This window comes from Dasypus novemcinctus, chromosome 27, assembly GCF_030445035.2.
Source record: "Dasypus novemcinctus isolate mDasNov1 chromosome 27, mDasNov1.1.hap2, whole genome shotgun sequence".
NCBI classification, from domain to species: Eukaryota; Metazoa; Chordata; class Mammalia; order Cingulata; family Dasypodidae; genus Dasypus; species Dasypus novemcinctus.
The window spans coordinates 14,738,492-14,751,075 of record NC_080699.1 but is presented as its reverse complement, the minus strand read 5'-3'; the positions used below and the strand labels follow the sequence as shown (position 1 = coordinate 14,751,075).

At 37.8% G+C, this 12,584-nt stretch overlaps 1 protein-coding gene across 1 annotated transcript in view; it reads right to left on the bottom strand.

Moving 5' to 3' along the window:
- Positions 1-12,584, bottom strand: part of DDX10 (DEAD-box helicase 10) — a 366,232-nt gene that overhangs the window by 307,025 nt on the left and 46,623 nt on the right. Inside the window, exons 7-8 of the mRNA XM_058289407.2 lie at positions 5,360-5,486; positions 56-218 (exon numbers count right to left, since the gene is read on the bottom strand). Of these exons, the coding sequence (XP_058145390.1) occupies positions 56-218; positions 5,360-5,486 (290 nt within the window). The remainder of the gene's footprint in view (positions 1-55; positions 219-5,359; positions 5,487-12,584) is intronic.

Genomic DNA, 12,584 nt, shown 5'->3' with positions numbered 1-12,584 from the left:
AGCAAATCATATTTCCCATGATTACAGCATATTTCCTCCTAGAAAGTTTCCTTACCCAGCCCCCTAGCTGCAATATCAGTAGCAAAGAGTACTGCTGCTCTCTTGCGGATAAATTCATTGTAGACTTCCATTCTTCTCATCTGCTGCTGGCGACCATGGAGGGCAAGGATTGAAATGCCAGGACGAAGTCGGCAGAACACACGGTACAGGTACTGAACCTGGACAGGGATAGAAAAGAGTGTGGTAAAGTAAGCTTATGAAAAACAGCCAAAATGTTTTAAAGAACACAAGTTCCACCAACATTTTTTTTTTCTTTTACATATGTCCAAGAGAAAGAAATGTAGTCTAGAGTTGTGGTGAAACTTTATGGTTCACATATTTCTTAAAAGAATTTTGAAAAAAAAATGTTTCCTTCACATTTTCAAATTGATGCCTGAAATTTTCCAAATTTTAAGCTACTGCAAAGAAAGTAATTTTTGGTTTATTACACATATTGATATTTTAAAATACTTACCTCTTACAAATGTATCCAATGGAGTTCAATACCCACCAACAACCATTTAAATATATGAAGAAACTTCCCTTTAAGAGGAAGACATTTTACATTATTTCTCTCCTTCTTGAACTTATCATTCTATTTCATGACTCCAGAGAATTTTATCTTAGTTTTATGCTTGAAAAATCTTTTATTGATTACCTTATCATAATTCAAGTCCTTTACAACCAGATGTTAAAACTGATAAATGTAGCTTAATTTCCTGTGGTCATAAGGCTGAGTAAAAAAAAATTTCTTCCCAGACTGAGGTATTATTGCAATTATTAGGAGTACTGAACCAACTCAAACAAATGTTAGAAATTTTCCTAAGTGTTAGACATAAAAAATAAAATTTTATTGTGAATACATCTCAATGTATTCATTAAATGTATTCATTAAACTGTTGTTTTAGTCTTATTTCTCAATTAGTTTATATATCCATAAATGAGTAATACTTATTGCTAGACTGAGGCACAGTTCAGCATCATTTTATTCCTATTTTCTCTTTCTAATGTTGCTATTAACAAAATGAGTCAACATAAATTCAAAAGAGGACTAAAAGGAACCTTCACTCTTTGAACTCTACAAAGTAACATGCCCAAAATCACAACAATATATCATTAGAAACTTCAATATGGACCACTGTCCATGTGGTGCAGCGGGGTGCTCCAGAATGTATTCTCCAGGTGCAGTGGATATGTTGCAATGATGGAAGAGGTTGTTGATGTGGGGGGGGTGGGGTGGTTGGGGTGGGGGATATATGGGGACCTCATATTTTTTTAATGTAACATTTAAAAGAAAATAAAGAAGAAGAAAAAAGAATTTATATGTAATCATCTATCAGCTCATAACTCCATTAAGACTCCCTTTAATTTTCTTGGAAGCACCTGACTGGCAAAATAATGTGTCAGTAAAGCATGACTCAGGTTGAGTCCCCACACCCTTGCTGGGTCTGATATAAACAGATTCACAGGGACAGACAGACACAGGAAGAGAAAGCTCTGTCATTTTTTTATCCCACCATGTGACAGAAAGAAGGCTCAAACGTCTGAGGCCCTGGGGACAGAGAAGCCATTTGCATGATAGCTTACAGCTGAATTTGGGAAGATAGCAGAACAGCCAAGACCGATACAGGAAGCCCTAAGAGACAAGCCCTATACCAGCTTGTAGTTGAAATCAGGAAGAAAGCAAAGCAGCTGAGCTGAGGAAGCCAGAGAAGAAAAACCTGGGCAGAGATAGTCAGTCATCTTGCTTTACCACATGGCAACATGCCAAGATCAACAGTAGCTAACTTTGTAAGAAAGCCTCTCTTAATTTGGACTTCTCACAGCCTTGGAACTGTAAGCTTTTACCCCAAAGAAATCCCCATCATAAAGCCAACAGATTTCTAGTACTTTGCATGGGTACCCCTTCGGCAAACTAAGACAATGGACTTTCATTTCTTTTATAAAGTTGTAGAAAGGGCAACGATGAAAGGGAGATGGGAAAGGAGAACTGCAGACACAGAAGCACTTCCAGGCAAATCAATCTTAGAAAAAAATACATATGGAAAATTAGAAAGATTTAAACTGAGTCCATAAAAACTTCCTACAATCTGCATCCCTTGAATTAAGACTTACCTTGAATTCCTGCTCTTTACCTAGCTAAGGAGAAAGAGATCTGCAGAATAAGACTATGTAGGGTCTAGAAAGGAGTTTAAATTTTCATTCTAGCTTATATGAAAAGTCACTGGAGAGTTTTAAGCAAACAGCATATTCCAGTTTCCACTTTTCATAGATCGTTCTGAAGCAGGCTAATAAGATAGGGTGACAGCTGCTGGAGAAACCCCACTCCCAGGATTCTGCTATCCAGAACAAAGACTCCTTCCTGAGAACAAGGAAAAGCACAGATATTGTCTAGGAACTTTATCATTGGGTCCTCACCAAGAGACTGATAGGTGGGGTAATCAAGCAAAACAGAAAATGGCTGTAACCCCCTCCCCTGCCATTAGCAAAGGGGTGGAATAATTTAGTTTAAAAGCCAGGCACAAACCGGAGGGTGAGCTTTTCACCCTGCTCTCCTGCCTCTGGACCTGTTCCCTGCCCTCTTTGTGCCTCTTTTGCCATTATTCCTCTGCCATGTGGCCACGCAAGTAACCCTGGGGATTTATAATCTATAATGGGGAATTGTAGCTTGTAAATCAGCCCTCTTCATCACTTTTCAACTCCCTTCCTCTCTACCTGGGACGCCTGCTCTGTTATTTTCTGTTATTTTCTCCCATTTCTCTTCCCTCCCTACCTGAATAAATTACTGGCCTAACTCACCCAGCATGCTTTTGAAATTTATTTCTGCAGCATAGCCAAGAACCTAGATAAAATCCGGTAACAATTCTGGAATGATGTAGAAGAACTTTAAGAAAAAAAGTGAGGAAATGGGGAGATCAATTAGGAGACTAAGAAAACAATAAGTATGGCTCAGAATGCACTGTAGCATGAGGTGGTGGGAAGTGGGAGACCTAACAAGTTTTTCTCGATAGGATATGGTATGAAGGAAGAGAGAAATTAGGAATTCAGTTGATTATTGAAATGGGAAAAGAGTTGATAAGAGCAGATCTAGGGATAGGAAATCTTAAGTTGTTTGTTCCATGTTAAATCTGAGATGCTATTTAGCATCACTCAAGGATAAAAATCCAGTAGTCAGGTGGATACATAAGTCTGGAGCTCAAGAAAGAGGCCAAGGGAAGCAGACTTGGCCCAGTGCTTAGGGCACCTGTCTACCACATGGAAGATCTGCGGTTCAAACCCCAGGTCTCTTGACCCATGTGGAGCTGGCCCATGTGCAGTGCTGATGCATGCAAGGAGTGCCGTGCCACACAGAGGTGTCCCCCGCGTAGGGGAACCCCACGCGTAAGGAGTGCACCCCGTAAGGAGAGCCGCCCAGCGCAAAAGTGCAGCCTGCCCAAGAATGGCGCCACTCACACGGAGAGCTGACTCAGCAAGATGACAACAACAAAAAGAAACAGAGATTCCCGTGCAGCTGACAACAACAGAAGTGGACAAAGAAGACAGACGCAGCAAATAGAAAGAACAGACAACCAGGGTGGGGGAAAGAAAGAAAGAAAGAAAAACTTAAAAAAAAAAAAAAAAAGAAAGAGGCCAAGGCTTAAGATGTAGATTTGGAAGTTGTTAGTATATGGGTGGGCTTTAAAGCCATGAAACTGGATGAGATAGTATGATAGAAAAAGTGCAGAGTACAGAGGTGTAAGGCACTCCAAATTGTACTGGTCAAGTAGAGGAGGAGAACCCAGCAAAGGAGGTTAACACAAAGCAGAGAGAAAGTCAGGGGAAAAACAAGTGAATAAGTGTGGAGTCACAGAAATCTAAAGAACTGTTTCAAGAAAGGGAATGTTCAACAATACTGAAAGCTTCTAAGAGGCCAAGTAAGATAAGAAATGGTAGATAACCACTGAGTCTCCTGAAACAGGCTGATTCAACAGAGGCTAAGGAGAGACTAGGAGATGAGGAAGTAAATCAGCAAGTAGAGATAAATCTACAGAGTAGTGACTGGAAAGGAGTGTAGAGTTTGTGTTTTCTTCTTAGCATGGACAAATGAAAGAATCACTAGGAGAAAAAAAGATGCAGGAGAGAAAGGACATATTGCAGCAGCAAAGCCTTGTACAAATGAGAGGAAGGGATCTGGAAGAGTCAGTCATAGATAAAAGTAAGGACACTTGATCTGCTGTAATAAAAGGAAAAAGCCTATTCGAGTATTACAGAAAACAAACTTTAAGCAGAAAAGTCTCAGTTATTTCAAGGATCTAGATACCACGAAAAAAAAAATTCCTTCTTTAGTAGACATGAATTTCTGAAAATCTAAAATAGGCTTAAAAAAAAAAAATCAGAAATCAGAACGATGTGGAAAGACACTGAACCCTAACAAAAACAGACTACCACTTATCTTCCCCAAACCTTGGGGAAACTCACCTGCATTTTTATCATGTTAAGTTATTCCAAAAGCATAAATCTAAAATCAATCTACTATATAGCCTAATACCTATATATGTCACCAGGAAATCTGAAATAGAGGTAAAGGAAATTCATGCACAAAAATGGACTATGATCCCTTCTCATTGAGGGACAGGACCCAGTTTTCTTATATATCTCTGAATCCCTGATTCCTAACACACGGCTAGTTTTTAAGAAATGTTTACTTACTAAATAAATAAAAGGTATAAACAAAGTGCTACAGAAGGGTAAGGGAGGGAGCAATGGATTCTAAAAAGGGGACTGATTGGTAGGAGTCAGGAAAGGACTTTCAGTATAATAATTGAGCTTAGCCTTATAGGTTACTAAATATTTCCCCAGCTTTAGGGTGAAGGTTTGCAGGGAGGGCATTCCAGAGAGAGAGATCAATGTGAACAAAGACATGAGGCATGGAAATAAATAGCATATTCAGATCATAAGTGATGGAGAGTAGTGTGTGATATCAGATTATAAAGACCTTTGCTTAACCTACCCATTCAATAGTTTTTTCTACCAACATTCACTGGGACTATGTAGGTTCTAGAAAGGAATTTAAAATGTTCCTATGTTCCTAATAGTGTCCCAGATGTTAAAAATTCTTAACTAAAGACAGATAGTTTCTGTCCTAATGAAGGCTAAGTCTCATCCACAAGTTCCTTTAGAACAAAGACATAAGATCTCATCATCGACAGCTCCTTCATCGTACCTAGAATTGCATTTCTCATATAGTACAAAAATTACTACTTGTCTATCAGACATTTGATATTTCAACAGGGATGATTCAACATGAATAAGATCAGAAGGGAAAATAAACATTCAGTACCTCTTTACAACTGGAGAAAAATACAATACTCTTCTTCTTCAGGTGGCTTCTCAAAAAGGAATATAGCACATTTATTTTTTGCTGCAGCTCACAAATTATGTAGTTCTGTTCCAAAGTGGCAGGAGTGCTTGTAAAATTAAGAGGAACAAAAGCATTAAAAATTTGCCATGTTGGCAACTTTGAAATTCTGACCAAAAAAAAGCTACTTAAATTTTAACAATAGTCCATCTCCTAAACAAATGCTCCTCCTAAACAAATCCTTCCTTTTTTATTGTCCCTCAGGAAATGAATTAAACACATAACTAAAATACATTGAAAACCTTTACAAATATACATCAAAAATATACATGCCAACAGTGGTTGCCTCTGAAAGATGGCAGAGATTGTGAATGGGCATGAGGAAACTCGCTGAGCAGATGGTAATATTCTACATATTATGAAGGGTTTGGGTTACAGAGGTACACACATTTGTAAAGGTGATGTTATCAACATGGCACAATGGATAAGTCTCCTTTCAAAAGCAACAAATAAAATAACAAATCTCACTTGATTATAACTCTGGAGTACAATAGAGATTGGAGAAGGACTCCACAAACGTTAAATCAAAGAAAAGGAAAAATAATCTCCAATATCAGGTAGGAGATTTTCTTTCCAGACCCAACAGTCTGGACCCCTCCCCATAACAAGGGGCCCACGCAGCTTGAGTGTCACAAAGAGGCAGCACAGCCCAGGACCCGCCTGCATGGATGCAGAGTATAGGGCTACCCACAGCAGCAGTTTAGAAGCCTCATGCATATCCAGGTGCAGCGACCAAAGTCCATAGGGACCCAGTGTGGAGCATAAGTCGCTGACAAGTGCCTCATATAAAAGGGTCCACAGGACAAAGGGAAAGAGACAGACAGACGGAAAGTAGCAGAACTGTGGTTAAGAGGTACACACACTTAGTCCAGTCTATTGGTTAGACCACCTAAATGCATAACAGATCTTTTCAGATTGGCCACATCTGGGTACCCAGGACAGGATATCCAAACCAGGAAGAAAAGCCTCACAGAGACCCCCCCCCCCCCAAAAAAAAAAAGGGAGTGGGGTAGGGTGGGGGGTTGGCTGGCTATACTGTAGTAAGACAGGATGGGTCAAGAACTGAAAAGCATGGGAAATGGGAACACAGAATAAACTAATCATAGGAGTTGGGGAAAATCTCTGCACAGTAACAAACAGAAATGATAAAAAAAGTTCTGGAGAGGGAACATAGGAAAGAAAACTTTCTCCTGGAGGACAAACAACAGCACAAAAAGTACAATCCTAAAAATTCTACCACATGTCCAGGTCAAGAAACAGAAGAAGAGCTGAGAAAATCTGAACAGTTAAACACGGGCTCCTCCAAAGGTCCAGAATAAATTGGACTAAGTATCAAAGAAAAGCAACAACACTAAGCCAATCAAGAATAAAACCCTATATAAGAGGGAGAAACTGGCCTTCAGACATAACACATCAAAATAATCGGATACCCACTCCGACCGTTTGAAATTCTTTTCTTAATCCCAGAAAAGGATGTTCTTAAAATTAATAAACTCCTGTGAGTGTGAGACCCACTGATTGCATTAGATTCACTTAAGGGATCTTTGATTATATCACTTTAAGAGCTTTGACTGGACTACATCAGTGAGGCACAACCCAGATTAGGTCTCCGCCCTCTTCAAGAGTCTTATATAAACTGAGAAACTGAAAGCAAAAACACACAAAGAAAGGAAGCTGCCATTGTGACCCTGCCAAAGAGGCTCGTCTGAGGTCGCAAAAATACAAAGAAGCCCCCAGAAGCCGGGAGAAGCCCCAGAGACAGGAAGCTGGAATTAGCAGAACTCAGTGGCAAAGAAAGAGGGCCCCCAAAAGGTTAGGACCATGGGGCAGTTCAAGGCTGAAGAAACTAGCCTATCATTTGCTTGATCACCCCCGACTGAGCCTGGAGAGAAAGATGCCCAGAGAAGGAAAGACCAAGATGGAGAGCTAACATTTTGCCTTGCCACATGGCAGGAGCCCAGGATCCCAATGGCAGCCAACCTTTGGTGAGAAAGAATCTCTGATGATGCCTTGATTTAGACATTTTCAGAGCCTCAGAACTGTAAGTTTTTACCCTAATAAATCCCCCTTATGAAAGTCAACACATTTCTGGTATACTGTATTGGCAGCCTTCAGCAAACTAACATACCCAGACATTAGCAAAAAAATTACAGGCCATACTTAAGAAACAGGAAGATATAGCTCAGTCAAGGGAACAAACTAAAACTTCAGAGGGGACAAAGAATTTGGAACTAATCAAAAGAGTTCAAACAAATCTCCTAAACCAATTCAAGGAGATGAAGAAAAAATATTGATTTAGAGCTAAAGGATATTAAGTAGAAAATGTGTAAGCATAAGGGAAATTTGAAACCTTACAAAAAACGGAAAACTATGGGAATGAAAGGCACAATACTGGAGATTAAAAACACACCAATAGCAGATTTGAACAAGCAGAAGAAACAGTGAACTAGAAGACAATTGAAACCATGCAGTCAGAAGAAAAGATAAAGAACAGAAAAAATTGAACAGTGTCACAGGGATTTGACTGACAGCATAAAGCATATAAGCATACAAATCACAGGTATCCCAGAAGGAGAAGAAAAGGCAAAACGAGCAGAGAATATTTTCTCAACCAAAGGCCAAAAATTTCCCAACTCTTATGAATAACAAATATACATGTTCAAGAAGCACAATGTATTCCAAACGTAACAAACCCTAATAGACCTACTTACTCCAAGGCACATACTGATCAGAACGTCAAATGCCAAAGACAAAGAAAATTCTGAAAGCAGCAAGAGAAAAGCAATTTGTCACATACAAAGGATCTTCAATAAGACTAAGTGCCAGGGAGCAGATGTGGCTCAAGCAGTTGAGCACCTGCTTCCCACATGGTAGGTCCTGGGTTCTGTTTCCAGTGCCTCTTAAAACAAACAAGCAAAACAAACAAAAAACAACAACTCCCTTGAGTGTGGTTCAGTGGTTGTGTGCTGGCCTCTCATATATGAAGTCCCAGGTTCAATCCCCGACCCTCAGTACCTCAAAAAAATATATATATATAAAAAGCCTAAGTGCCGAATTCGCATAAGAAAACATGGAGACAAGAAGATGGTGGTATGATATATTTAAGGTACGGAAAGAGAAAAACTGCCAGCCAAAAATTCACAGACAAAACTCAAAGAGTTCATCAATCTACGACCTGCCCTACAAGAATTACAAGAGGAAGTTCTGTAGCTCAAAGGAAAAGACAAGAGAGTGGCTTGGAAAAGTGTGATGAAATGACAGTCTTCACTAAGGGAAACTAAAAAGGTAAATGCAAAACCCAATAGTACTGTATCCTCAACATACAATTCTACTTTTTAATTCCTACAACGGTCCAGAATACAAATAAGAAAAGCCTTTTCCTCATAATGAGCAGGAAACTATAAAGAGGTAACGTGAGACCAAAACCACATAAAGAAGGGAAAGAAAGGGATTTGGGAACAGAGAAGGTATATGCTCTTGAAGCTAAGTTGGTACACATTTTCAAACTTGTAGGTTATAGATGTAGTTATGTACTACAAACCCCAGGGTAACCACAAAGAAAATATTTTAAAAATACAGAGAAACATAAATGAGAATGGAATCAGCCAGATACATCACAAGATCAACTACACAAAAAGGAAGATGCAACAAAGAGAGAGCGAGAGACCATAAATAAATAAATAAATATCCAAAGGAAAAAGTGCTACCTTTATAGTAAACTGGAAATCCATAATCAAAAGAATGAGAGGACCTCTATCTCACACTCTATACGAGAATCAACTCAAAATGGATCAAAGACCTAAACATAAAAATCAGGACCATAAAACTCCTAGAAGATAATGTAGAGTAATGTCTTCAAGATCCTGTGGTAGGTGGTGGTCTTGGATCTTACACCCAAAGCATGAGCAACAAAAGAAAAAAATAGATAAATGGGACAGCCTCAAAATTAAACACTTTTGCACTTCGAAGGACTTTTTGTTAAGAGAGTAAAAAGGCAACCTACTCAATGGGAGAAAATATTTGGAAATTACATATCCAATAATGTTTAATATCTATGATATATAAAGAGATGCTACAAATCAACAATAAAAACAACCAGAATTTTTTTTAAATGGGCAAAAGACTTGAATAGACATTTTTCCAAAAAGGAAATACAAATAGCAAAAAAACACATGAAAAGATGTTCAACATCACTAGCAATTAGGGAAATGCAAATTAAAGCTACAATGAAATATTATTTCATACCTATTAGAACTGCCACCATTAAAAAATCAGAAAACTACAAGTATTGGAGAGAATGCAGAGACATAGGAATGCTTACTCACTGTTAGTGGGAATACAGAATGGTACAGCCTCTGTGGAGGACTGTTCGGCAGTTCCTAAGGAAGTTAGCTATAGATCTGCCATTTGACCTGGCAATACCACTGCTAGGTATATACCCAGAAGAGCTGAAGAGCAGTGACGTGAACAGACATCTGCATACCAATGTTCACAGTGGCCTTATTCACGATTGAAAAAGATGGAAACAACCCAGGTGTCCATCAACTGATGAATGGATAAACAAACTATGGAATAACACACAATGGAATATTATGCAGCTGTAAGAAGAAATGAAGTCTTGAAGCATATGACAGCATATGAACCTGGAGGACATTATTTTGAGTGAAGCAAGTCAAGCACGAAAGGACATATATTGTGTGATTTCACTATTATGAACTGAATATAAAGAGCAAATTCATAGAGTTAATAGCTAGAATATATGTCACCAGAAGATAGAATGAGGTTAGAGGATGGAAAGCTGAGGTTTAATCTGGGAAGAATTGGTAGAAGTTATTTATAAATATTTGGAAATGAATAGAAATGGTGAAAGCATATCATAGTGTTTGTAATTAGCAACACTAATGTATGAGTATGATAGTGGTTCAAAGAAAAAAGACTCTAAGGTCATGTATACCACTAGAAGCTAAAAAAAATGGGTCTGTATAGCATAGAGAACCCTCTTGTGAAAAATGAGTATGGTTAATAGTGCATATGTAAGAATGTTTTTCTTTGAAACAAAACAATTACAAAATGTTAATTAACAAGCTGATATTTGGACAAAAATACAACCAAAGCAAACTATGGACAGTAATGTATAGTAATCTATTAGTAATATTCCATCAATGGTTTAAAAAAAAAAGTATGCTGAGTGAAAGAAACTAGACAAGAAGTACTACATATTGTTTGATTCCATCTATACAAAATGGAATTACAAATAAATTATACAGATGGAAAGAGATTAGCAGTTATGTATGGCAGAGGGAGGATAGAAATTGAGAGGTGACTACTAAGGTTTAGGATGTTTCTTTTTTGGTTTTGTTTGTTGTTTTATGGAGTAATAAAAATGCCGTAATATTGACTGAAGTGATGAATGCACAACTCTGTGATTACACCAAATGCCTTGATTATACACTTTAGAGGGAGTGTATGGTTTATGAATATGTTTAAATAAAATTGATTCTAAAAAAAAAAGACTATATATTATGTATACTATATACTCTGGATATAGTCTTAACAATGCAAAAAAAAAATTAAAAAGAAAAGAAGAAGAAACTCTCTTGGCATTAAAGATTTAATATCACAGTTTCAACTACTTTCAAACAACTTAAAAGGTTAATAATTTTTGTCATTGTATTGAGTTTCAAATGTAAACCCTATCTGTAGCAAGGCTCATGTCCTTTCCTAGAGAACGAGCATATCCAAACATCTGGTAGCTATATCTCAAACAAGCTTATTATCCTCAACATTTTAAGGGGAAAATTATATACATATATATATACACTCATACTCATAATTGATACTCATAATTTGATTACAAAGGACTTTAAAACATATCCTTCCTAAAGTCAAGATGCTACTATTCACACAAAACCTAAAATACCCTCCAGTCCATTTCAAGTACATCCTGACTCAGTGATATATACCTCTTTTTCACAAACTCTAAGACTTTATGGGATGTATTTCTCTGAAGACTAAGGATTACTGGCTCTGGCAGTAATAAGTATAAAATAATATTTTGAAAGAGAACATTTTGTTGGTCCATAATTAAGCTGAATAAACTGGATAAAGTATTGTTGACAGAGAAGAACGTTTATCTTAAGACACATTTGAGGAATATTTTTCTTAGTAAATTTTCATAAAACTAGCATCTTTGGAAACCCGATAACCTACGTAAATGACTTAGAAAAATGATTATCATTCATATTAAAGTGGGGAAAAGGTCACAGAAAACCCAAAAAGGAAGTTGCTGGATGAAGATATAGGACATGGGGGAAAAAACTATAAAAAATGTCTCTATTATCCCTTCCCAAAATAGTAACTAAATATTTGCATAAAGACCATATAAGAAAGAATGAGGGAAGTAGATCTGGCTCAACTGAGAAAGCGTCCATCTACCATATGGGAGGTCCAGGGTTCAAACCCAGGGCCTCCTGACCCGTGTGGTAAGCTGGCCCACACACAGCACTGATACACGCAAGGAGTGCCATGATAAGCAGGGGTGTCCCCCATATAGGAGAATCCCATGGGCAAGGAGTACACCATACAAGGAGAGACACACCACGTGAAAAAAGCACAGCCCACCCAGGAGTGGCACCACACACACAGAAAGCTAACGCAGCAAGATGACGCAACAAAAAAGAGACAGATTATAGATTACTGGTGCCACTGGCAAGAATACAAGCAGACATAGAAGAACTCACAGCAAACAGACACAGAGAGCAGACAACGGCAGGGGGAGGAGAGAAAAATAAAAAATAAATCATAAAAAAAAAAAAAAGAATGACAGAGTATAGGATAGGAAGTGGGTTGAAAGTGCCATTAGTTAAATGTGACATTACAGCTGTTGACAGCCATGTCACAATCCAGGAAATTTTCATTTTTTTCTCTCTCTATTTTCTCTGATATTCTAACAATATTTTTGATTCTTTGCACTGGCATTTCTATATAAATCAGAAAATGGTCTAATTTTTTTATTTGGTGTAGACAGAGAAATTCAAGGAAAATCATAGAAGGAAAGAAGTTTATAATAAAATGTGTGGGATACTGAGAAAAATATCACTTCATCTCCACCCAGTGTGGAGGCAAGAATAAACATGTTAGGAAGTTT